The sequence below is a fragment of the Tamandua tetradactyla genome, chromosome 3 (genome assembly GCF_023851605.1).
Source record: "Tamandua tetradactyla isolate mTamTet1 chromosome 3, mTamTet1.pri, whole genome shotgun sequence".
NCBI classification, from domain to species: domain Eukaryota; kingdom Metazoa; phylum Chordata; class Mammalia; order Pilosa; family Myrmecophagidae; genus Tamandua; species Tamandua tetradactyla.
In genome coordinates this window covers 26,212,890-26,236,343 of record NC_135329.1, presented here as the reverse complement: position 1 = coordinate 26,236,343, position 23,454 = coordinate 26,212,890, and the positions used below count along the sequence as shown (strand labels likewise).

Below are 23,454 nucleotides of genomic sequence, written 5' to 3'. Positions count from 1 at the left end.
ATACGTATGCAACTGCAAGCACACGGCCTTTTTTTGGTTCCCACGCTGACAAACCACATGTAGAATTGCAATGACAGCAATCAGCAAACAAGCATCACTTTTAAAGCTCACGTCAGGCTGAGGATCATACAGCACGATCAAAGAACCAAGCACCACTCCACTCTCTTGAAAGCGGAAGCGCTATCAGTAAACTTCAGGCTGGTACTGTACAAAGGTTTCCAGTCCTCCCTACGGTATTTTCATTTTATTCTCCTGCCCACCATACATGCCAGCTTTCTCACAGGATTCACATCTGTTCCCGACAATAGGGGGGAAATATATCACAATACATTGCTGAAAATTGGAATTGTTACAATCTGAGGGTTTTTTTCTTTTCCTCCAAATGTATCTCTCTAGAAGGACCAGTAGAATATACATATAAGACCCTCCTAGAATAATACACTCGAAAGCTTTTGGGGTACTTCATGAAAGCACTTGCCATGAATCTTAGGAGTTAAATGCCAGATCTGCAGTTTGCATGATGAACCCCTTACAGTGACTGTTGGCTACAAAGTGAGCAGAGCACCTCAGAGACTCCAAGCATGTATTATTTATTATGAAGTAGAGTCACTCTCAGGCTCACAGTTCCACCATGGTCACTGGTGGACAGCTGGTCCAGAAATTAAACAGAGACAAAACCAAAAGAAGAAGCCCACGTCAAATGTGAGAACAAATAAATATATATATATATAATAAGACAGTATTCCAGGATATGAAAGTTATCAAAATTATTATTAGCATTTAAGCATAAATTATTTAGCTGTCTCATTTTATTCCTAGAGAGTCAGTATCTGGGTGGTAAGAGACTGGATAAGGACATAGTTAAAAATGAATTAATAGCAACCTCCAGATGAAAGAAGGAGTATGATTTAGCATGAGCTATTTTTACTACCACATTTAAGAATGGATCAAATGGTGCTGGACTTAAAGTTGAAAGATTAGGACTTTTAATATTTAAAATAAAATTATATAAATAATACATATTTATTGTAAAAAAGCAAATACAAATAAATCACCTACTGTTCTACCAACAGAAACAAACAACGTTAATTATGGGTACTTGCTTTGAAATACCTAAATTAAAGGTATGTATGACAATGTATGAAAGTGCGAGTTTTCATGCACCCACTCAAACATTGTACATCTCATACATTTTTAGAACTTGATTAAGCCAAAAATCTAAAACTTTGTTGTTTTAATTTGCATTTCATAGATTCTCAATGAATTTACAGGCCATTTCCTTGTGTATGTGTAAATTTCTTTTTTATATCCTTATTAATGTCTGCTAACTTCTTTCTTTTTTTTTCATGCTGTTTGGTGGGGCCACATTCCATTCTTTTTCCATGTGAGTATCTGTTATTGCAGCACCATTGGTTGAATTTTTGTTTTGTTTGTTTGTTTGCTTGTTTGTTTTTTGGGAAGTGCATGGGCCAGAAATCAAAGCCGGGTCTCCTGCATGTTGGGTGACAATTCTACCACTGAACTACCCTTGCACCCCTTGCTAACTCTTTGTAAATTAAAAACACTCATCTTTTTTCATACATATAAAATATTTTAACTCTTCCATGTGTAAGTTCACTACAATTTTTACATGGTTAAACTTATTACTTTTTGGTTAAATTTTTGATATCTGATTCAGAAAAACCTCCCACATACAATGTTTACAAAACTTGTATTTTTTTTTTGTCTGTTTGGTATCTTAAGATTTTAGTTCTTACACTTATGACTTAAATCCTCTGGAATTTACACTGGGTAAAGATTGTGAGAATAGGCTCTATATTTTCTAAATGCTTAGCTCATTTTCTCAAGATGATTTTCTTTTTTGCATAAATTATCTTTCTCTGCTGGTCTGTAATTTTTAAAAAATCAGATATTAACTCAAATCCCTGGGCTTGTTTCTAAAAGTCTCAGTTTGAGCTACTGCTACGTAATGGCAGCTTTGGGTCAGCTAAGACACTGGCTTTCTTGAATGGATGTTCCTGCCCGTTAGAAGTCAGTTTGGGCAGCCCCCTGGCTTACACCTCCCGTTACTGCCCATGCCCAGCCAGGGGAAGCATGACTGCTAAAGTCAGCCATGATGTTCTCAAGTACACTTCCTCAGAGTTCCAGGGATGGAGATTTGCTCCCCACCAGCTCCCCAATGGCCTACTCACAGCTCCGCTTCCTGAAACTCTGTAAGTTGTTGAAGGTTTTTTGGGGATTCTTCAGTGCACTCTCAGGCTCAATTTCCTGCCTGGGATTCCCACAGTCAGCCCTTCATTCTCATACCTCCTAAACCTTTGCTACTCAAAGTGTGGTCCCCGGACCAGCAGCATCAGCATCATCTGGGAGGTTATTAGATGCACATTCTGAGCCTACTAAGCCAAATTTTGCCATCTAACAAGTTCTCTGGGTGATGTGAATGGATGTGACAGTTTGAAAAGCACTGTGACATCCTCTATGAGTCCTCATCTTATGCGACACCTGTTCCACACGATGATGTGCAGACTGGCACTGCTGACATTTCAATGGCACAATCTCTGATTTCCAGTACAGATGTAGATTTGCCTCTTATTTTTATATTCCTTTGGCCGTTTCTATAGAATCAGGAAAATGATTACCCTCTTAGAGTCTAATATAAAGGACTCCGAACAAAATTCTCTGTCAAGTTCCTATCTGACAACTTTCCAGCTTCAGAGTTTTCCTTCCTTAACTGAGAAAATTGTTGTCAGCAAACCATTCAAATGGCTAAAACCATTCACATTGCAGGTCACCTGGGACAAATGGCAAAGTACTTACTGCTGAAAAGGAATAAAATGCTGTTTTTCTTCATCGTCCACCTTCCCATGTATGATATCAGTAATATCCATCACTAGGAAAAAGATAAACCTAATTAAGGATACTAATTTATTCAGGCCTCAGTAAGTTACTATGGAAAAAGGACAGTATTAGCAAACACAGAGCCCTTTGGGGAGAAAGATGGTAGGCAGTGAGTGAGGTTTCTCTCATTTCCTTGTCAATGATACTTCCCAGTGTACACAGACAGCCAGAGAGTAATTCATTACGTCCTCAGGCAGGGCTTGCATTTTCTCAGAGCAAACCTGCAGAACCCTTTTTAAAGCTGTGCAGGACCACTCACCAGTGGTTAGGCTCTTGGGAAATTTGAGATTGGATCATTTTTTAGTATGCCTGCATTCAAAGCTGCAGAGAAGACAGATTTTGACATGGATTTCAATAAAATTAAAGACCTGGCGGAGAAACTCAAGACTTGACGTGCTCTGCTGCTTCTTTTATTTGATCTAGTCTCACCTGGTTTTCACATCAATGAAAGGAAGACAGGGCGGCAGCAGCTCAGATCAGATCAGATAGTGATTTGCTTCTCTATGTTATACAAGATCACTTCCTAAGACACTGCTCTAAGCCTGCTGGGTGTATTATCCTATTTACATGGAAATTATTATTTAGCCTACTTTAAGAGATGAGGAAACCAAGGCATAGAAAAGGCATGTGACTTGCCCTAGGTCAGAAGTTTTAAGAGGAAGAAACCCAGGGTATGCACTCAGCTGTGCCTGCAAAGCCAATCCACTCAACCCTGATGCCCGCTGCCCAGAGATCAATGCACGGGGGTGGCATGGGGGCGTGCTCAGGTCATGGCAAGAGGTGACCCCTGCTCAGTAAATTAAATCTGGCCACAAAACACATCTTAACAATTTACTCCCCAGATGACTGATTTGGAAATTAAAAGATGTACTGAGCTGCTAAACAATTCTCATATGAAAAGGTAAGGATAAGGAAGGAAATGTCTCAAAGTAACTCAAAATGACACAGCATATGAGGCTTGGGAAATAGTAATATTGGTGAAAGGACGCAGGACATGACATTCAACTTGCTGTTGGCCCTTAATGTAATGAAACCATACAAAAATTGTACAGAAAAATGCTGCTGAATTTTTATTTGACTCCTCTCCCTACACCAAAAAAAAAAAAAAAATAGGCCATTCATTTATCAATGCCATGATCTTGTACTCTGAATCTCTGCAAATGCTTTGCAACTGGGCTCAGAGTAAATTAGCTTCTTCTCTCTCTCTCCTGTCACACTCAGAACCAGACGACATAATCATACTTGCACCCTGAAGTACAAAAGTAGACAAAAGCTTCAAACTCACTGTCTGAGTTTCTTTGGCCCAGGCTGAATGACACCGGCTTGGATGGCTTCAAATCCTTTTATGGAATAATAAGCAGATTGCTATATAGATAGCTAATGGTTCTGAGCCATGCTTTTTCTGAGATTTCATTTTAGCTCCCTATAAAGAAGTAATGCTGTCCCTCTGGTCAGAGACCGGTAGATCTTGAGCAGCAAGCTTGGGTAGTTCAAGGGATGTGCAGTATAGACAGTCTAAGGGACATAGAAGCCATTTCATTACCCACATACCCTAATAAAGCTGGCCTTGATAACACTGATATCTGGGCCCTTGTTCCAGAAGCAGAATTATGACATTCCATTAATACCTTTCAAACCACTCGGTGATCAAAATGTCAGTGTCAAAGCAAATACTGATTTCCTCATTTTAACACGTTACAGAAGAAGAAGGAGGGGTCTCTTTGAAGGTTCAAGGATTTGATTTAAGCAAAGGACTCTGTGCTGGTTTGGAGCCCTGTGTACCCCAGAAAAACATGTTCATAAACTTAATTCATTCCTGTGAGTGTGAATCCATTGTAAGTAGGACCTTTAGATGAGTGATATCAGTTAAGGTGTGTCATGGTTAGGGACATGTGTCAACTTGGCCAAGTTGTGGTAGCTGTTTATCTGATTGGGCAAGTACTGGCCTGTCTGTTGCAATGAGGACATTTCATAGGATTAGGTCATGAGCACGTCAGCTGCATCCACAGCTGATTCCATTTGTAATCAGCCAAAGGGGAGTGTCTTCTACAATTAGTGATGCTAAATCTAATCACGGGAAGCCTTTTAAGGAGGACTCAGAGGAGACAGGTCCCATTCCTGCTTCGGCTGGTGAGCCTCTCCTGTGGAGTTCATCCAGACCCTCCCTCGGAGTCGTCGGCTTCGCAGCCTGCCCTGTGGATTTTGGACTCTGCGTTCCTGCGGTCACGTGAGACACTTTTATAAATTTTATATTTGCAAGTGTTCCCTGTTGATTCTGTTTCCCTAGAGAGCCCTAACTAATACAAGGTGTGACCCATCTGAATCAGAACGGGTCTCAATCCTATTATTGGAATCCTTTATAAGCAGAATGAGATTCAGACAGATAGACAGGAACCCAGGGGAAGAAAGAAGCTGAAATTCAACAGACGCCAGAAGAGAAGGGTGAGACGAGGAGAAGCCACGGGGGGTACTGACATGTGGATGAGGAGACCAGGGCCAACAATCACCAGCAGCCAGCCCCAGAATGTCAATCTTCAGGGACAAGGAATTGCCTTGATTTGGAAATTTCTCATTGCCTCAAAATCATGAGCTCATTAATTCCCACTGTTCAAACCAACTCATTGCATGGTATTTCCTTGAGTAGCCCAGGAAACTGAAAACGGACTCTCTTCAAAAGCACTTGCACACACAAGGTTGATCGTGAAGAATAAATTTCCTAGATACGGAAAACCACTTTTCAGGTGGTGTTTAATGTGGCTAAAATCAATACTGCAGCCTTAGGCAGGGAAGATTCCAATAGTCATTAATGAGGTTTTACTGAGATCCTATTATGCACAAGACACTTCGATAGACATTAAGGGAAAAACAAGGAATTTGGGTCTAGCTGAAGACATAAAGCCTAAGATATGATAACCGACAGTTCCAGGCAGTGACCGTCCTTCACTGTCTCCCTGTCTTTCTGGTACCTGCTACTCCAAAAGGTCTTCGGAGACCGCAGGTGTGCTTTTTGCCCTCCTTCAGCTCCATGTGGCCCACCCGGACGATCTGACACACCAGGCTGATCCGGGGCCGGATGAGGTCTGTGCTGCTAAGGTCCTACAGAGGCAAACAGCACACGTGAGAGGAGGCAGGGCTGAAACACCCTGAAAACTTCATTTCTCTTTTCTTTTCACTCTGCAAAAAAAACACCACTAGAGTTTATTTCCTAATGCCAAAATTCGGTGAGTGACTCCTCTCGGCCTCAGACCCATTGAAGACAGGTTACAGAATCGAGCAAGTGATTTTCTGTTCATAAAAATGTACTTTATTCTTCCCAGTTTCAATGTCAAGTTTATATGTCAGATCACAGTCAATCTAAAGTCTCCAGTTTATACAATTATGTACTGTGTTTAAAAATCACGACACTGTTGCTACTTTATTTCTGACAGAACATTTCTCAGGTCAAGAAGCATTTCCGTTTCGAATGAAGTAAAAACTTGTGTGACACTGACATTTACTGGATTTTCATGCAAGCCCACGACTTTGCATTTCATATTCAAAACACTACTGTGAGGCAACTATAACACATGCAGAGGCTTCTACAATTACTCATTTATTTGAGAGATGAGTGGATGAGATGTCTATGATTTGGGGGGGTTGATAGTCCATATATGCTTGTATTCTTAAGGATGGTTGAGTAAATCCATAAATCAACTCACATCAGAATTTAATGAATTACATCTCAAATTCTTTTAAGGAGAAAACTGCCACAGACCTCTTTACTGAATCAAGAATTAATTTAAAATAATCATTCCAAATCTAACCCCTACTACTCAGATCCTCAAGATAGGAATATATACTAAAGGTAGCCCATCAACTCTCAACTTTTACCGTAGGCTTTCATTAACAGAGAAATGAGGATTCCAGGTGACTGGTCAAATAAATTGTGGCACACTGATGTTACTAACTAATATGCAATCATTTAAAATGAGTTTTTTGAAGAATGTTTTATGACGAAATAAATTTTCACCATATTTAATTTAACCAAGAAAAATTGGATGAAAAATATACTAAATACAAGATAATCCTAATTTGGGGAAGGGGTAGGGATAAGGGGATAATGAACTGCATTGTTCTAAAATGGGATTATTAGAAGACAGACCAAAGATTTAATAAGAGCTTTTTAATTTTTTGAACTACATATTGACTGATACATGTCTTTTATCCCCCTGTGTTAGTTTGCTAGCTGCTGGAATGTGATATACCAGAACTGGAATGGCTTTTAAAAAGGGAAATTTAATAAGTTACAAGTTTACAGTTCTCAGGAACTGAAAGTGTACAAATTAAGGCACCCACAAGAGGCGACCTTCACTCAAGAAAGGCCGATGGGTCAGGAACAGGAACACCTCTGTCAGCTGTGTAATCATGTGGCCGGCATCTGCTGGTCCCTTGCTCCAAGGCTTCATTGCTTTCAGCCTGTTCCTACGGGGGTTCCTCACTTCACTTCTCCAGGGCTGGCTTTCATCTCTTGGCTTCCCTTGGCTCTCTCCAGGTTCTGGATTGCTTATCATCTCATGGCAGTGTCTGCTGGGCTCCAACCATCTTCGAACATCCGTGTCTCTCTTCTCCGCGTGTCTGCATCTGTGTCAGCTCTGCTGTGACGTTTGTCAGTTCTGAGGCTTCTGCCATTTCTGACTTTCCAAAATGTCTCTTCTTTTAAAAGATGCCGGTAAACTAATCAAGACCCACCTGGAATGGGTGGAGTCACATCGCCATCTAATCAAAAGTTCACACCCACAATTGGACGTGCCATAACTTCATGGAGATAATCAATTAGAAGTTTCTGTCAATACAGTGTTGAATCAGGATTAAAAGAAATGGCTGCTCCCACAAGACTGGATCAAGATTAAAACATGGCTTTTCTGGGGTACATAATACTTTGAAACCAGCACACCCCCAAAGTATTCTTTAAATTTTTATTTTAGTAATATACATACAGTCTAAAACTTCCCTTTTTAACCATATGACAAATGTCTTTTGATTTCAGAAAAAGAAAATAGTATAATTAGAATTTAGGAAACGCACTATGTTGCAGGCAGGGAGGCTTTGGTAAGGGTTTTACAATCCCTGTTTTTTTATTTTGTTGTTAGAAAAGTTATAGTTTTTTAGAAAAGTCATGCAGAAAATACAGAATTTCCCCCATAACCCTCTCACAAACACAGCTTTCCCTGTTATAAACAATTGTATGAATGTGGTACCTTTGTTACAATTGATGAAAAATATTATTATAATTATGCTATTAATGGTAGTCTATAGTTTACATTAGGGTTCACTGTTTGTATTGCTCAGAAATATGGTTTTTTGGTTTCAATTTAATCCTAGTAACATATATGCCACCTAGAATTCCCCTTTGAACCACTTGCAAATATACAATTTCATTGGGATTAATTATATTCAAAATGTTGTGCTACCCTCAGCACCATCTATCACCAAAACTTTTCCATCACCCCCCAAAAAAACTCTGTAACAATTAAGCATTAACCTCCCATTACCCTGACCCTACACCTTGGTGGTCTGTATTCCAGTTTCTGATGCTATCAATTTATTCTAATGACTTCATATGGGTGAACTCATACAATATTTGTCCTTTTGTGTCTGGCTTAACAGATACAAAAAGGTTGTCTTTTCACTATCATGACAAATTCCTCTGATGTACAAAAGTTTTTAATTTTGAGAAGGGTCCTATTTATCTACTTTTTTTTTTATTGTTTATGCTTTGGATGTAAAGTCTAAGAAACCATTGCCTATATCACGAGATCTTGAAAATGCTTCTCTGCATTTTCTTCTAGAAGTTTTATAGTCCTGGTTCTTCTATTTAGGTCGTTGATTGATTTTTAGTTACTTTTTGTATATGGTATGAGAGAGGGGTCCTCTTTCATTCTCTTGCACATGGATATTCAGTTCTCTCAACACTACTTGCTGGAGTTCTTACCCATTTGTGTGGATTAGGCAGCCTTGTCAAAAATCAGTTGGCACTAGATGTGAAGGTCTATTTCTGAACTCAATCCAATTCCATTGGTCTATATATCTATCCTTATGCCAGTCATGCTGTTTTGCCCACTTAAGCTTTGTAACATGCTTTAAAATCAGGAAGTGTGAGTCCTCAAACTATGTTCTTTTTCAAGATGTTTTTGACCATTCAGAGATACTTATCCTTACAAATAAATTTGATTCTAGGTTTTTCTATTTTTGAAAAGTAGGGCATTGGAATTGGTTTGCACTGATTCTGTAGGTCAATTTAATAGAATTGACATCTTAACAATATTTAGTCTTCCAATCCATGACATGCAATGCCCCTTCATTTATAGTTTTCTGTGAACAAGTACTTTATATCTTTCGTTAAATTTATTCCTATGTATTTGACTATTTTAACTGCTATTGTAAATATAATTTTTTTCTTGATTTCCTCCCCAGACTGCTCATTACTACTATACAGAAACACTATTGGTTTTTGCATGCTGATCTTGTATCCCACCACTTTGCTGAACTCGTTCATTAACTCTAGTAAGTTTACAGAAGATTTTTCAGGACTTTCAATACAAAGAATTGTGCCATCTGCAAACAGTGAAAGTTTACTTCTTCTTTTCCAATTAGGATACCTTTTATTTCTTTTGCTTGCCTAATTGCTCTGGCCTGAACTTCCAGCACAGTATTGAATAACAGTGGTGATAGTGGCCATCCTTATCTTGTTTCAGATCTTAGAGGGAAAACTTTCAGGCTTTCAACATTGAGTACAATGTTAGCTGTGGGTTTTCCATATATGCCCTTTCCGATGTTGAGGAAGTTTCCTTCTATTCCTATTTTTCAATGTGTTTTTATCAAGAAAGGATGAATTTTGTCAAATGCCTTCTCTGCATCAATCGAGATGATCACATGGTTTTCCCCATTGTTTTGTTAATATGGCGTTCATATTAATTGATTTTTCTCATGTTGAACCACCCTTGCATACCTGGAATAAAACTCACTGGATCATAATTCTTTTAATGTGCTATTGGATTCCATTTGCAAGTATTTTGTTGAGGATTTCTACATCCATACTCATAAGAGATACTGGTCTGTTATGTTCTTTTCTTGTGATATCTTTACCTGGTTTTTGGTATAAGGGTGATGTTGACCTCATACGATGACTTGAGTAGTATTCCTCCTCCTCAATTTTTTGGAAGACTTTCAGCAGGACTGGTATTATCTCTTCTTGGAAATATTAGTAGAACTCATCTGTAAAGCCGTTTGGTCCTGGACTTTTTTGGGGAGGGAGGTTTTTTGATGATTGATTCAATTTCTAACAATAATTGGCTTGGTGAGATCTTCTGTTTCTTCTTGAGTCAATGCAGATAGTTTGTGTGTTTCTAATAATTTGTCCATTTCATTTAGGTTATGTTATTTATTGGCATACGGTTGTTCACAGTGCCCACTTAAAGTTCTTTTTATCTCAGCAGGGTTGGTAGTAACGTCCCCCTTTTTATTTCTGATTTTCATTATTTGTATCCTTTCTTTTTTTTCCTTGTCAGTCTAGCTACAGTTTGACAATTTTGCTGATTTTTTCAAGGAACCAACTTTTGGCTTTATTGATTCTCTCTATTGTTTTTTCTTGTTTTCTATTTCATTTATCTCTGCCCTAATTCTTTATCTCCTTCCTTCTCTTTACATATCTGGGATAGATCCCATTTGATATGCTGTATAATTCTTTTACTGTGCTGTTGGATTCAGTTTGCTAGTATTTTGTTGAGTATCTTCACATCTAAATTCGTAAGAGATACTGGCCTGTAATTTTATTTTCTTGTGATATCTTTCTATTTGACTTTGGTATAAGGGTGCTGTTGATCTAGGATCCCTTTTGCTACCTGCATTCAACAGGTGGTAAAGATATAAATACATCACTTGTAGAGACAGTAACTGGAATATGCTTGTCCCAAGGGTGGGATGCTAACAGAAGGAATTAAAATAAGCCTATACTGACACAGGTAGAAAGACTGCTTCTTTCTACCACTTGCTTTGGTGCTTTACCTTGGACTCTGTTTCCCTTGTTGTCTGGGAAAAGAATAAGGAGATAAAAAATGGGTGTGGGCTTTGGAAGAAGAGGGAGAAGAAACAGAGTATTTCCTTCAGACCTAATAGGATTAGTGAAACCTGCTTACCTACAGTGGAAGTTCTAAGATTTTTTAGCACCAGTGTCATTTAAAAAGTGTGGTAAATCCAAGAAAGATCCTAGCCGAAAAGAGTCACCATGCCCCAAATTATAGTCCAAGAAATTTCCTTGTACTTGATCTATTTTGAGCCTCAATCCTCCTACTCTGGAGAAGGGGTAGGAAGAGACAGAAAAAGTCCATTAACATCGATTAATATTTATGCATACAAAAAGGAATCTAGAACGGACCTTTGCTCCAGCTGTAACCTTTGTCTGGAATGCTCTTTCTTCAGGTACCTGCACAGCTTACTCCCTCATCAACTTCAAGCTCCTTCTCAGAATCCAATGGCTCCTTCTCACAGAGTCCTTTTGAAACAACTACCTTCCCCCAGACTAGATACATTCAATCCACCCCGCCCCCAACCCCCAGCAAGTATTTCAATGACCTCTAACATTCTGTGCTGGTTTGAAAGGATGTTTGCCTCCTAGAAAAGTCATGTTTTAATCTAAATCCCATTTCGTAATGGCAGAATAATCCCTATTCAGTACTATATGTTTGAATCTGTGATTAGATCATCTCCCTGGAGATGTAACCCAATCAAGAGTGGTTGTTAAAGTGGATTAGGTGACGACAAGTCTCTACCCATTTGGGTGGGTCTTGATTAGTTTCTGAAGTCCTATAAAAGAGGAAGCATTTTGGGGAAGAGAGCGATTCAGAGAGAGCAGAGCAGAATGGCATAGCCATGAGAAGCAGAGTCGACAAGCTAGCGACCTCTGGAGATGAAGAAGGAAAATGCCTCCCGGCAGCTGCATGAAACAGGAAGTCAGGAGAAGAAGCTAGCAGATGACGCCGTATTCACCATGTGCCCTTCCACTTGAGAGAGGAACCCTGACCATGTTCACCATGTGCCTTTCCAGATTAGAGAGAAAATCTGAACTTCATCAGCCTTCTTGAATCAAGGTCTATTTCCCTGGATGCCTTATATTGGACATTTCTATAGACTTGTTTTAATTGGGACATCTTCTCAGCCTTAGAATTATAAACTAGCAACTTACTAAATTCCCCTTTTTAAAAGCCATTCTGTTTCTGGTATATTGCATTCTGGCAGCTAGCAAACTAGAACACATTCAATATAGTTTACTTATTTATTTGAAGATTATTTATTATCTGTCTCCCCTACTGGGATATAAGCTCCCCCAGAATGGGAATTTTTTCCCTGATTTGTTCACTGAAGTCTCTCAAGTGCTTAGATCAGTGTTCAATAAATATGTGTTGGAGTAAATTAGTGGGTAATTCCTAGTAGTATAACTTGATGATTTTTATTTCATCTTTTATTTTTTATATTTTCCATAGATTTATCACCATCATCTTAACATTATAAACAAATAAAATTATAAAATCATAAGGTAGAACTTACAGTAAAGACTGCTTGAAGATTATTGAGCTTTTCTATTTCCTTGGGCATCCCATTACTGCCCCAACGAATTAGATAGTTCTCACTGGTGAAGAAAAGATTTATTCTTAATAAAAGGCTAACTGAGGATTGGTGCTGCCTTCAGTATAGTCTAAGAAAGGTAAAAGGAATGCTAGAAATCTTCAGTTAAATTCAACAGGTAAGTGTGAACTAGAGGCAGAAACCAGGATCATGAAAATGACTACACTCACTTATCTGTCTCCTGGCTTTGGGAAGTAGCCCCAACTCCAAAAGGGACACCCAATAAAGAACCAAGGAGGACACTGCTCAAGACAAGGTACAGACATAGTAGACTTCACCAGATTCTACTATCTTGGATCTTTCTTATATCTTACAATTTTAATAAAAGATTGGGCTTTGCTGAATTAAGATTCAATTTTCAAAATAATCATTTAAAATCCATCATCCCCTGTAATACATGTCTCCACATTCAAATAAAATTTGTATTTTAGAAATAATAAGCAATTTGTCAGTAATTACTTTTAACTATCTTCTCAAAAGTAAATTTGTTTTCTTAGCTGCCCTGCAGCAGCAGCACTCTATGGATGGATAAAGCACTTCTGCCATTATCATTTCCTATCATCTTCTGAATTCTTGGTTCCTATCTCCATGTTCCATTGAGTTTTGTGTGATTTCTAAATATCAGGGAGTATACAAATTGTTGCTATACTGTTTCAGCAGCATTACATAAAGGCTTAATAGCCCAAAGAACATTATTTTTTACCACTCAGAAATTCTCCTCACGTCTTTATCTCCCCTTTCAAACGTAGCAAACAACTCAGGTAGGACTAGGTATTGTTTGCAAGTTTAACAGCAGAAGATCTGCTATTACCTGATAAAACTGGACCGATCTGGGTCATAGAGGGCCATGAACAACTCTGCATCTTCTCCAATGTTACAGACGAAGTTCTTGAAGTTCACATAGAGGGCATACGTATGGGCTGAACTGAAGACAGACTGGCTCCGTAAATCCAGATTCTGCAAAACTGACTGACAGGGGACAAAAGAGAAGAGCATCTTGGTTTCAGTGAATGGGAAATACTGTCAAAGAAAGAAACCTGCAAATGAGAGTAAATATAATTACCACCTGAGAGGTGAAACACTTGCCAAGAAGAAAGGGTACATAAGTGGACAAATGTTGGAGTGAGCAAAATATAATCATTAATATTTTGATAATCAAATCTATATCCTGTTCAGCGTCTTGATCCCAAGTAATTCAATAAATATTGTTTGAAGATAATAACTCATGTTTTTAGCAGCTTCAAAAAGTTATCACTCACAATGGCTTCTGGATGGGGCCCCAAAGCACAAAAGGTATTATCCCGCTTTATGGGAATAACTCTAATTAGAAACAAGAGATTCCACTGAAAAGGCTTAATGTTATGCATGATTTGCTATTAGATTCAGAAATTAAATACAATCACAACTGTGTTAAAGAAATAAAAAAAGCTACGAACTAAAGAAAATAAACTGTAAACTTTACTTACTGCAACAGAAAGACTTTTATTTCTATTTTTCTGCACCTTCTTATTTTTCATTTAACATCCAATTACTATTTCAAAAATCTTTCAAGCATTTTATTGTTAAATTATTTTGTTAATTTTGGATGTTGTAATGCATGCTTCAAATACAGAAGGTACAAAATGGTCACATAGTAAGACTTACCCCTCCTACCTAATTCTTTCCCAGAAGCATCTATTATTACCAATTTCTTATCTACCTTTCCATAGTTAGTCTATAAACATGCAAACATAAATGTACATATATTCTTTTTAAAAACACAGATAAAAGCATTTGCATGCATTGCTCTGCATCTTGTTTTTTTTTCACTTAATATACAACTTCGCCATCTTTCCATAAAAGAATCCATATAGCCACCCAATTCTCTTTGTAATGCTTTACCTTTAAAATAAGAACAAGAACGTTATTTTCTAAATGATGTATCTTCCTCTGTTGTCAATGAATCCCTTTTTCTCATTAAAAATAAAAGCAAAAATGGGACCCCAGCAGCCCAAATCTGCACATATGAGGAAGAATACCTTTTCTTCTTGGATCTTTTCCTCAATTCTTTTTGAAGCCACTTCATGGGACTTGAAGAGGGCAACAGTGCTGGTTTCATCTGGATCCAAGATGTTTCCATTGTCATCTCTCACTACTAGATCTAATCCAAGCATTCTGGAAAGAAAGCAGGGGTCAGGAGGTTCTCCCCACTAGATGCTCTCTCCCTCTTTATTGAAAAATCCTTATCAGAGAATCCAGAAGATCAACATTTAGAAAGGTTGGGTATTGGACAAATCAAGAAGTGCTCAATGACTCTCTTCCTCTCAATTTCTGCCTCCTTTCCACATACTAATGTAAGGAGACTTATAAGGTAAAGCTAAACTCGAATAATGATATGAATATTTGGTCCACACAATCTCAACAGGAAAGGGAAACTTGGTACTGATTCTAACCAAATACCTTTGACCAATGCCTCTTTCCCTTAGTCTTCTGTTACCTGGCATAGGAACTACTGCATAATTATTTGGGGGTTTGGAAGTCAACCAAGATTATCTTAAAGGAGATCAATGCAGTAAGTCTTGGCTTGTTGGTATCTCATAATGGGTTCTTGCGTCAGGTGAACAAGGATTATTAGCTATAATTGCAGCAACTGGTACAAGAAAACACCTGATTTTTTTTTTTTTTTTTTACATAGGCAGGCACGGGGAATCAAACCTAGGTCCTCTGGCATGGCAGGCAAGCATTCTTGCCTGCTGAGCCACCGTGGCCCGCCCAAACACCTGATTTTTTAATAAGCTGTAGCTTTGAGTGTTACATAGAAATAGTAAGAGCCATATGGCTTTTGCATGGCAAACTCTCCACCAGAGTTTTTTTGCACCAATCTGCACACAGATGTAGAAAAAAAATTTTGCTTAGTTCCAAGAAGTTGGAGACTGTGGTAGAAACAAGATACTGTCATTTCAATGCCAAGCCAGCAATTTGGAAGCAGGGATTTAAAAAAGCAAGAAAGCTCAGGGATAACAGTGAAACATGCCAGGGCTTTGGTAGGAAAACAAAAAAGCCTAATTTCCCTCTTCCCTGTTTTATAGCATCTCCATCAACTGATTTGATCTGGCAGGTTCCTCTCCATGGCAGCCAGACCCACAGGCCACCCAGACTATGAAAGATGGCTTTGGCTATTCAGAGACAGAATCATTTCTGTGCTAACAGAGCAATTTAACTTCTCAAGCTGCTTCAAAGGGCTGGAATGGGAAGGTAAACATGTTTTGCCATTTGCATGACATCAACATCCTGTGCCAGGGATGGTGGACCTCAAGGCCAAAGCCATGCTGTGGCAAGACCCAAAAAGACAGTGGCAGCATATATGCAAAGAGGGAACTACCTTATCCCACCTTAGCTGGCTTTAGAAAGGAATCCCCTGGCACTACAAGACTGGCAATGCCACCCCTGGGGTTACAGTCCTCTGGATGTGCAAGTGATGCGAGGAGTTGACTGTTAATTCTTAGCACTAAGAAGGAAGCACTAGACATGAAGTAAGACACCACTTATCATCATCTATGTGACTTGGAAGTAAGCACTTTAGCTGACTTGGTCTGTATCTTTCACTGTAAAAATGGAAATAATAACAACTATCTCAGAGATTTATAATCATGTGCATATTGGAAGCATTTTATAAACAGTGGTTGAATCTGAATCTTATATGCTATGTTTACTCAAGCTGAATCTGAGCACAGTTGTCAAGAGTCTGACATTTAAATGAGTAGGATACTGAGCTGTATTTTAACAGGTCTCCAAGGTACATCCAAGAGTACTGAGGCTGGAGAAGTCGGGTAAAGTAGGAAAGGAGAAAAGACCACATGTGCACAAGTTAAAGAAATGTGGAAAATGAAAGGAAATACCAAGCGAACTATCAACAAAAGCTATCTGAGGAACAACTTGGGTTTTTTAAAAAGAGCTGGTCAGGAGGCATGAATTCTGGGCCACCATAAATTTTGATAGATTTATTGACTTTCTCATTTTCCAAAAGGCAGTAAAATCTTGAATCTACATATGGACTATAGCTAATCAGAAGATTAATGAAGTGATTAACTCTTTAAGTGAATCACAGATGTAATCAATAGAATATAAACTTTTTTTACTATTCCAGCAAATCTGGCTGTCACACAGTATAAAAAGTGGTCTCAGCTAGGGGAAAACAGAAAAAGAGAGAGAGATTGATTTAAAATCCATTGTGAGAACAAATATAGGTATAGTCCCAGGAATCTGAATGTGTCAGCTTCAGCTGTTCGGTTACTTTCACTTTGTTTGGCATTGGAGTCACTTGAATCCAAGTCCTGTCTTCCATAACCATCTTGAGATCTCAGTTCCAGCACACAAAAAGAAATTAAACAAAATTATAAGAAAGCAGTAAACATTATCCTTTGGCAACTCCAAGATCAAAATCTCCCCAGGAATAGCATCTCTAGTATGAGCATGACAGTCATTTTCCAAATTTTCAGTGAAGACTCAACACTGGCTTACCTGTTTCCATGATCAATTTTGGCTGTGACCTTCTTCTTGAGCTCTGCCAGTTCATCCTTCGGGAGTGTTCCAGACAGGATCTGGGACCTCCACTCAATTAAGCAGTAAGTCATCTGCTGCAGCTTGCGGAAGAGTGTGAGCTTGTTGTTCTAAGAGGGGCAAGGAAGGGACAAAAAAGGCTTTATGGAAGATGGGGACAACTTTTGATGCACTTTGAGGGATGTTTCTGAATTGATAGGGACAATCTTTTCATGAGCCATTTTTCTGAATTGATAAGGACAATTTTTTCATGAGCCATTCCCACTTCCATGCTATTGCATTAGAAACAAGGAAAAGCGACTGTGGGATGAAGGATTGGTCCTACATAATAATTTAGCGCATTTTTTTTTGTCCATTTAAGATTCTAACCATGTCCCTCCTTTGTTTAAAACTCTCCAGTGGTTTCCATTGCTTTCAGAATAAAGTAGATAATATTATAAGTCCCTTTATATCTTGGTTCCTGCTCACAATCCCAGTCGCATTCCATGCCAATCTCCACCACTAAGTTCCTTCTATGAAAAATTATATCCATTTCTCCCGAGTGCCGTTAATGCTCTCAGCACATAATTTCCTACACCTGGAAACACTTTCTCCTTTTCCCATAAACCTATCCCATCCCTCTTTCATTCACATGCCACACAACTTCATCAGTTGGCTAATTCTGGCTTCTTCCAGTCTCAACTTAAAATTAACTTGAAACCAACTTAATTTGAAATCCAAATTTCTTCCTTGAAAACTCTAAAACTGGGTTCATACCACTCCCATAGCACCAAAAATTTACTCCCATCACAGCACTTATACTACTGGATTACAGGGACATATCTAACTCTCCTCTTAGACTTTAAGCTTTTTTAGGACAAGTAGTTTATTCATTTCTGTAGCCATAATGTCTGATACAAAGTAGACACACTGCATCAATGAGTGAACTGTGAATGGAAAAATAAGTATAGTTTCAGGAAAAAAGATAATGGAAAATAATATTTTAATTATTATTTTAAAATCTTCGTTTCCCCAGAAAACTTTTAGGCCATTCAGACATTAAATTATTATTCTGGGCTTCATTAACTTTCTGTATTTGAACTAAATTAATTTACAGCTAACTAAACATCTATGCCTCAACCAAATAAGAATTATACACTTGATGTCCAAGCCTTCCTGACCTTAGTTGTATGTAAATGATTGATTCACTATATCAAAACACACACACACACAAACTCAGTCACTGGATATCTATTACATGTTTGTGATAAAGTTCCTGCTCTTAAGGATTCAAGGACCTAACATTCTAGAAGGGGAAAAGAAAGCAATAAGTATAAACACACACATACACAAGATCAAGTATAATAGGAAAACTAAAGAGGGCAAGATACAGACAGAGATTTTTAAAAATTGTCTAGGTTTCAACAGAAGATTACAAAACACACAAAGAAACAGGAAGCGATGGCTGAGGTAAAAGAGACAATTAGAAATCATCAGCGAAGAGAATCAGATCTGGAACATACCAAACAAGATGTTTTAAAAACCTGTCTTAAACGTATTATGAAGCTGCAGTGGTCAAAACAGCATGGTACTGGCATAAAGACAGATATACTAACCAATGGATTCGAATAGAGTGTTCAGATATAGACCCTCTCATCTATGGACAATTGATCTTTGATAAGGCAGTCAAGCCAACTCACCTGGGACAGAACAGTCTCTTCAATAAATGGTGCTTGAAGAATTGGATATTCACATGCAAAAGAATGAAAGAGGATCCATATCTCACACCCTATACAAAAATTAACTCAAAATGGATCAAAGACCTAAACATTAGATCTAAGGCCATAAAACTGTTAGGAAAACAAAAAGACAGACAACCCGATTACAAAACAGGCATAAGACTTGAACAGACACTTCTCAGAAGAGAAAATACAAATAGCCAAAAGGCACATGAAAAGATGCTCAACTTCCTTGGCTATTAGGGAAATGCAAATCAAAACCACAATGAGATATCATCTCACACCCACCAGAATGGCCATTATCAATAAAACAGAAAATGACAAGTGCTAGAGAGGATGTGGAGAAAGAGGCACACTTATCCACCACTGGTGGGAATGTCAAAGGGTGCAACCACTGTGGAAGGCAGTTTGGCAGTTCCTCAGGAAGTTAAGTATAGAATTGCCATATGACCCAGCAATACCATTGCTAGGTATCTACTCTGAGGACATGAGGGCAAAGACACAAACGGACATTTGCACACCAATGTGTATAGCAGCATTATTTACAATTGCCAAGAGATGGAAACAACCCAAATATCCATCAAAAGACGAGTGGCTAAACAAGCTGTGGTATATACATATGATGGAATACTATGCAGCTGTAAGACAGAATAAAGTTAAGAAGCATGTAACAACATGGATGGACCTTAAGGACATTATGCTGAGTGAGATCAGCCAGAAACAAAAGGACAAATACTGTATGGTCTCACTGATATGAACTAACATTAATTAATGGACTTGGATAATTTCAGTTAAGAACAGAGGTGATCAGAAGATAGAAATAGGATAGATATTTGGTAATTGGAACTGAAGGGATACAGATTGTGCAACGGGACTGATTGTAAAAATTCAGAAATGGATAGCACAATACTACTTAACTGTAATACAATAATGTTAGAATACTGAATGAAGCGGAATGTGAGAATGATAGAGGGAGGAGGCATGAGGGCACAAAAGAAATCAGAATGAAAGATAGATGATAAAGACTAAGATGGTATAATCTAGGAAGGCCTAGAGCATACAATGATAGCGACTAAATGTACAAATTTAAAAAGTTTTGCATGAGGAAGAACAAAGGAATGTCAATTCTGCAGGGTGTTGAAAATAGATGGTAATTAATGTTTTAAAATTTTAACTTATGTGTGAGACTAAAGCAAAAAATGTTTATTTGGTACAAAATTTATATTTTGATTAATGCAGTTCCTAATATAACTTGTGTGGACAGCTTAACTGAACACCATAAGTACATGGAACCTTGAGTAGGGCATAAGATTTTGTAGTTTTGTCCAGAATGATGCCCCAATAAGTCTCAGAGTGATTTGAACAGTGAGTAAAAAAGTATTTGCAAAGTCCCCTTGGGGGAAGGGGGAGAAAGGGGGAAAATTCAACTTCCCTAAGTGGAGAATTCTTGATATTCCTACAAGCAGTGGGGACATATATTAATAATGTTTGTGTTTGTTGTTATATTTTAAAAAAATTAAAAATTAATTAAAATAAATTAATTAATTAAAAAAAGGTCCTAAATATGTTCACACCATTAAAGGAAAATATGGACATAGAATTAAAGGAAATCAAGAGATATGAAAACAAAGAGAATAGCTATAGAGAGGTGGAAATTATGAAAAGGAACCAAACAATGCTATAGACCACAATAAAAAAAAGGATAGAAAAGAAAGATAGAAAGAGGCAGAGGGAATATTAAAAAAATAATGGCTGAAAATTTCCCAAGTTTAATGAAAGAAACAAACATATACATCCAAGACACTCAACAAACTCCAAATAGAATAAAGCTAGATAGACTTACTCTGTGACATATTTTAAGTGAATTTTTGAATGGCAAAAATAAAGAGAATTTTGAGAGCTACAAGGGAGAAGCAAGCTTAGTCACGTTCAAAGAAGCATTAATCAGAATCAATGCTAATTTCTGGCCAGAAACCATGGAGGCAAGAAGGAAGTAGGATGACATATTTAGTGCTGAAAGCAAAAAATTACCAATTAAGAATTCTCTATTTGGTAAAAATGTCATTCGAAAATGAGTGAGGGATTGAGACATTCCCAGATGAACAAAAGCTGAGGAAGAGCACACAAGAGATGCTAAAGAGAATTCTGCAGATTGAAAGGAAAGAATATAGACAATAGACTGAAGCCACGTGAAGAAATAAAAACCTCCAGTAGGGGAAATGCCATGATTAAACGTAAATGCCAGCACAATTATATTTGGGGGTTGCAATTCCACTTTTTACTTCCTATAGAATCTAAGAGGCAAATAATAAAATGTAATGATAGAGCAGTGGTTTTTGGACTCATAATGTATAAACACGTACTTTGTGACAAGAACTATGGAACGGTGTGGGTAGAGAGGTATAGGAATATGATTTGTGTATACCATTGAAGTTAAGTTAGCATCAAACAAACAAGATCATTATAGATTTAGGATATCAAATGTGAGCCCCACAATAACTACAAAGAAAATATCAAGGGATATGCAAACCCATACAGCCAAAAAATTAATTTGCCAGGTGTGAGGGGCAGGTGGAATGGAGAGTAAACAGATAACGGGTGTAGGGTTCTGTTTGGGGAGCTGGGGAAGTTTTAGTAATGAATGATGGCGAGGCTACTGCAATATTATGGATGTGATTGATCCCGTAGAATAGTATGCTGAGAAAGGGTTTAGATGAGAACGTTTACTGTGCATATATGTTCCCACAATTCAAAACAAAAACAAGAAAGAGAGAGCAACTAAAGAGACAATGACAATTAAATGCAATATGTGATCTTGGATGGGGTCTAACAAAGGAGAAGAAAAGGCTCAAAAGGACATTATTGGGACGTGAAAAAACTGGATTATAGATTTTAAGCTATAACAACAGTTAAACTTATTGAATTTAACAACTGTACTCAAAGTGGTTACATAAGTGAATAACCCTGTTCTTAGGAAATGCACATGGCGGTATTAAGTGTTCAAGGAGCATGATATATACAACCTACACTCAAGTGTTCAGAATGGATTGATAAATAAGTAGATAGACAGATAGACAGAAAGATAGAATGAAACAGTAAATGTGGCAAAATGTTAAAATAGGTGGCAAATGCAGTGGCTCAACAGGAGGCTAGCAGTGGGGTTGCCATATGATCCTGCAACCGTAGTTAGGTGTATACTTGGAGCAACTGGGTGTGGGGACAGGAATGGACATTTGCACACTGGTGTTCATGGCAGCACTGTTCCTGATTTGCAATGGACGCAGGTGGCCTAAGGGTAGATCAACTGAGAAATGGAAGGAAGAACTGTCATGTACACATATAATGGACTAGTGAGCAGCTTCAAAAAGGAATGAAATTGTGTGGTATACAACTAAGTGAATAAACCTGAGGACAGTATACTGGGTGAAATAAGCCAGAAATATGGCCACTAATATGGTCTACCTATAATGTGCAAAATCTGATAACTGAATTCGAGAGCACAGGTTAAAGATTCCTAGATTGTAAGCTCTTACAGCAGTCACATCTATTCCAGAGTTGAAACTGTTGTTTCTAAATTCTGAGATGCCGACCTCCTCTCGTATAATCTGGTTGTTTCCTGGAACTTTGGGTATCTGTGTGACACCTGAGATTCAGAGCTAGAGCTCTGCAGATATGAAAGTCAGCATTATTCTATACATCAACTGTTAAAAACACTGAAAAAGTGACCAGACTTCAATTAGAGATATGAATGAAACTGATTTGGATAGGAATACGGTAAATAAGACTAAAACATAAAGGATCATATTAACTGTATTTTAAAACTTCAACTTCTCTGCGAGACCAAAGGAAAAGATGTTTATTTGGTGCAAATTTATATTTTTAGTAGCACACTAATTTAACTTGTATGGTCTGCTTATCAAAACACCATAATTACATGGAACCTGGAATAGGGCGTGAGATCTTTCTGGCTTGAACAGGTTGGTGTGATGCCCTGACACATCGTCGAGTCGTCTGGGCAGAGGATTAAAAAGTATTTACTAAGTCCCCTTGAGGAACTGGGGGAAAAAAGTGAAAATATTAAACTTTACCACTTGGGGAAGACCTGATACTGACTCCCAGGCATGACTGGGCCTAGCAATGTGGGAGTAAGAAAGTCTTCTTGACCAAAAACGGGAAGAGAAATGAAACAAAATAAAGTTCCAGTAGCTGAGCGATTTCGAATAGAGCCGAGAGGTCATTCTGGAGGTTATTCTTATGCAATATATGGATATCCCTTTTCAGCTTTTGGTGTCCTGGAGCAGAGGGAAATACCTGAAACTGTTAAACTGTGTTCCAGGTAGCCTTGATTCTTGAAGATGACTGTATAACTATTTAGCTTTTAAGGTATGTCCACATGATTGTGAAAACCTTGTGACTGACACTCACTTTATCCAGTGGATGGACAGATGAGTAAGGAAAAAAAAAGACAAAAAATAAATAAACAATGGGGGGTAGTGGGAGGGATGGGATACTTGGGGTGTTTGTTTTTACCTTTATTTTTATTAAAAAAAATTTTTTTCAGTTATGTAAATGTTCAAAAATAGATTGTGATGATGAATGCATGGCTTTATGATGATACTGTGAGCCACTGACTGTACAC

At 38.0% G+C, this 23,454-nt stretch overlaps 1 protein-coding gene across 3 annotated transcripts in view; it reads right to left on the bottom strand.

Annotated features, from left to right (window-relative positions):
- Positions 1-23,454, bottom strand: part of DOCK5 (dedicator of cytokinesis 5) — a 241,667-nt gene that overhangs the window by 112,485 nt on the left and 105,728 nt on the right. For all 3 annotated transcript variants that reach the window (XM_077152826.1, XM_077152828.1, XM_077152827.1), the window contains exons 6-11: positions 17,059-17,207; positions 14,577-14,712; positions 13,370-13,527; positions 12,481-12,562; positions 5,865-5,994; positions 2,818-2,890 (exon numbers count right to left, since the gene is read on the bottom strand). In XM_077152826.1, the coding sequence (XP_077008941.1) occupies positions 2,818-2,890; positions 5,865-5,994; positions 12,481-12,562; positions 13,370-13,527; positions 14,577-14,712; positions 17,059-17,207 (728 nt within the window). The remainder of the gene's footprint in view (positions 1-2,817; positions 2,891-5,864; positions 5,995-12,480; positions 12,563-13,369; positions 13,528-14,576; positions 14,713-17,058; positions 17,208-23,454) is intronic.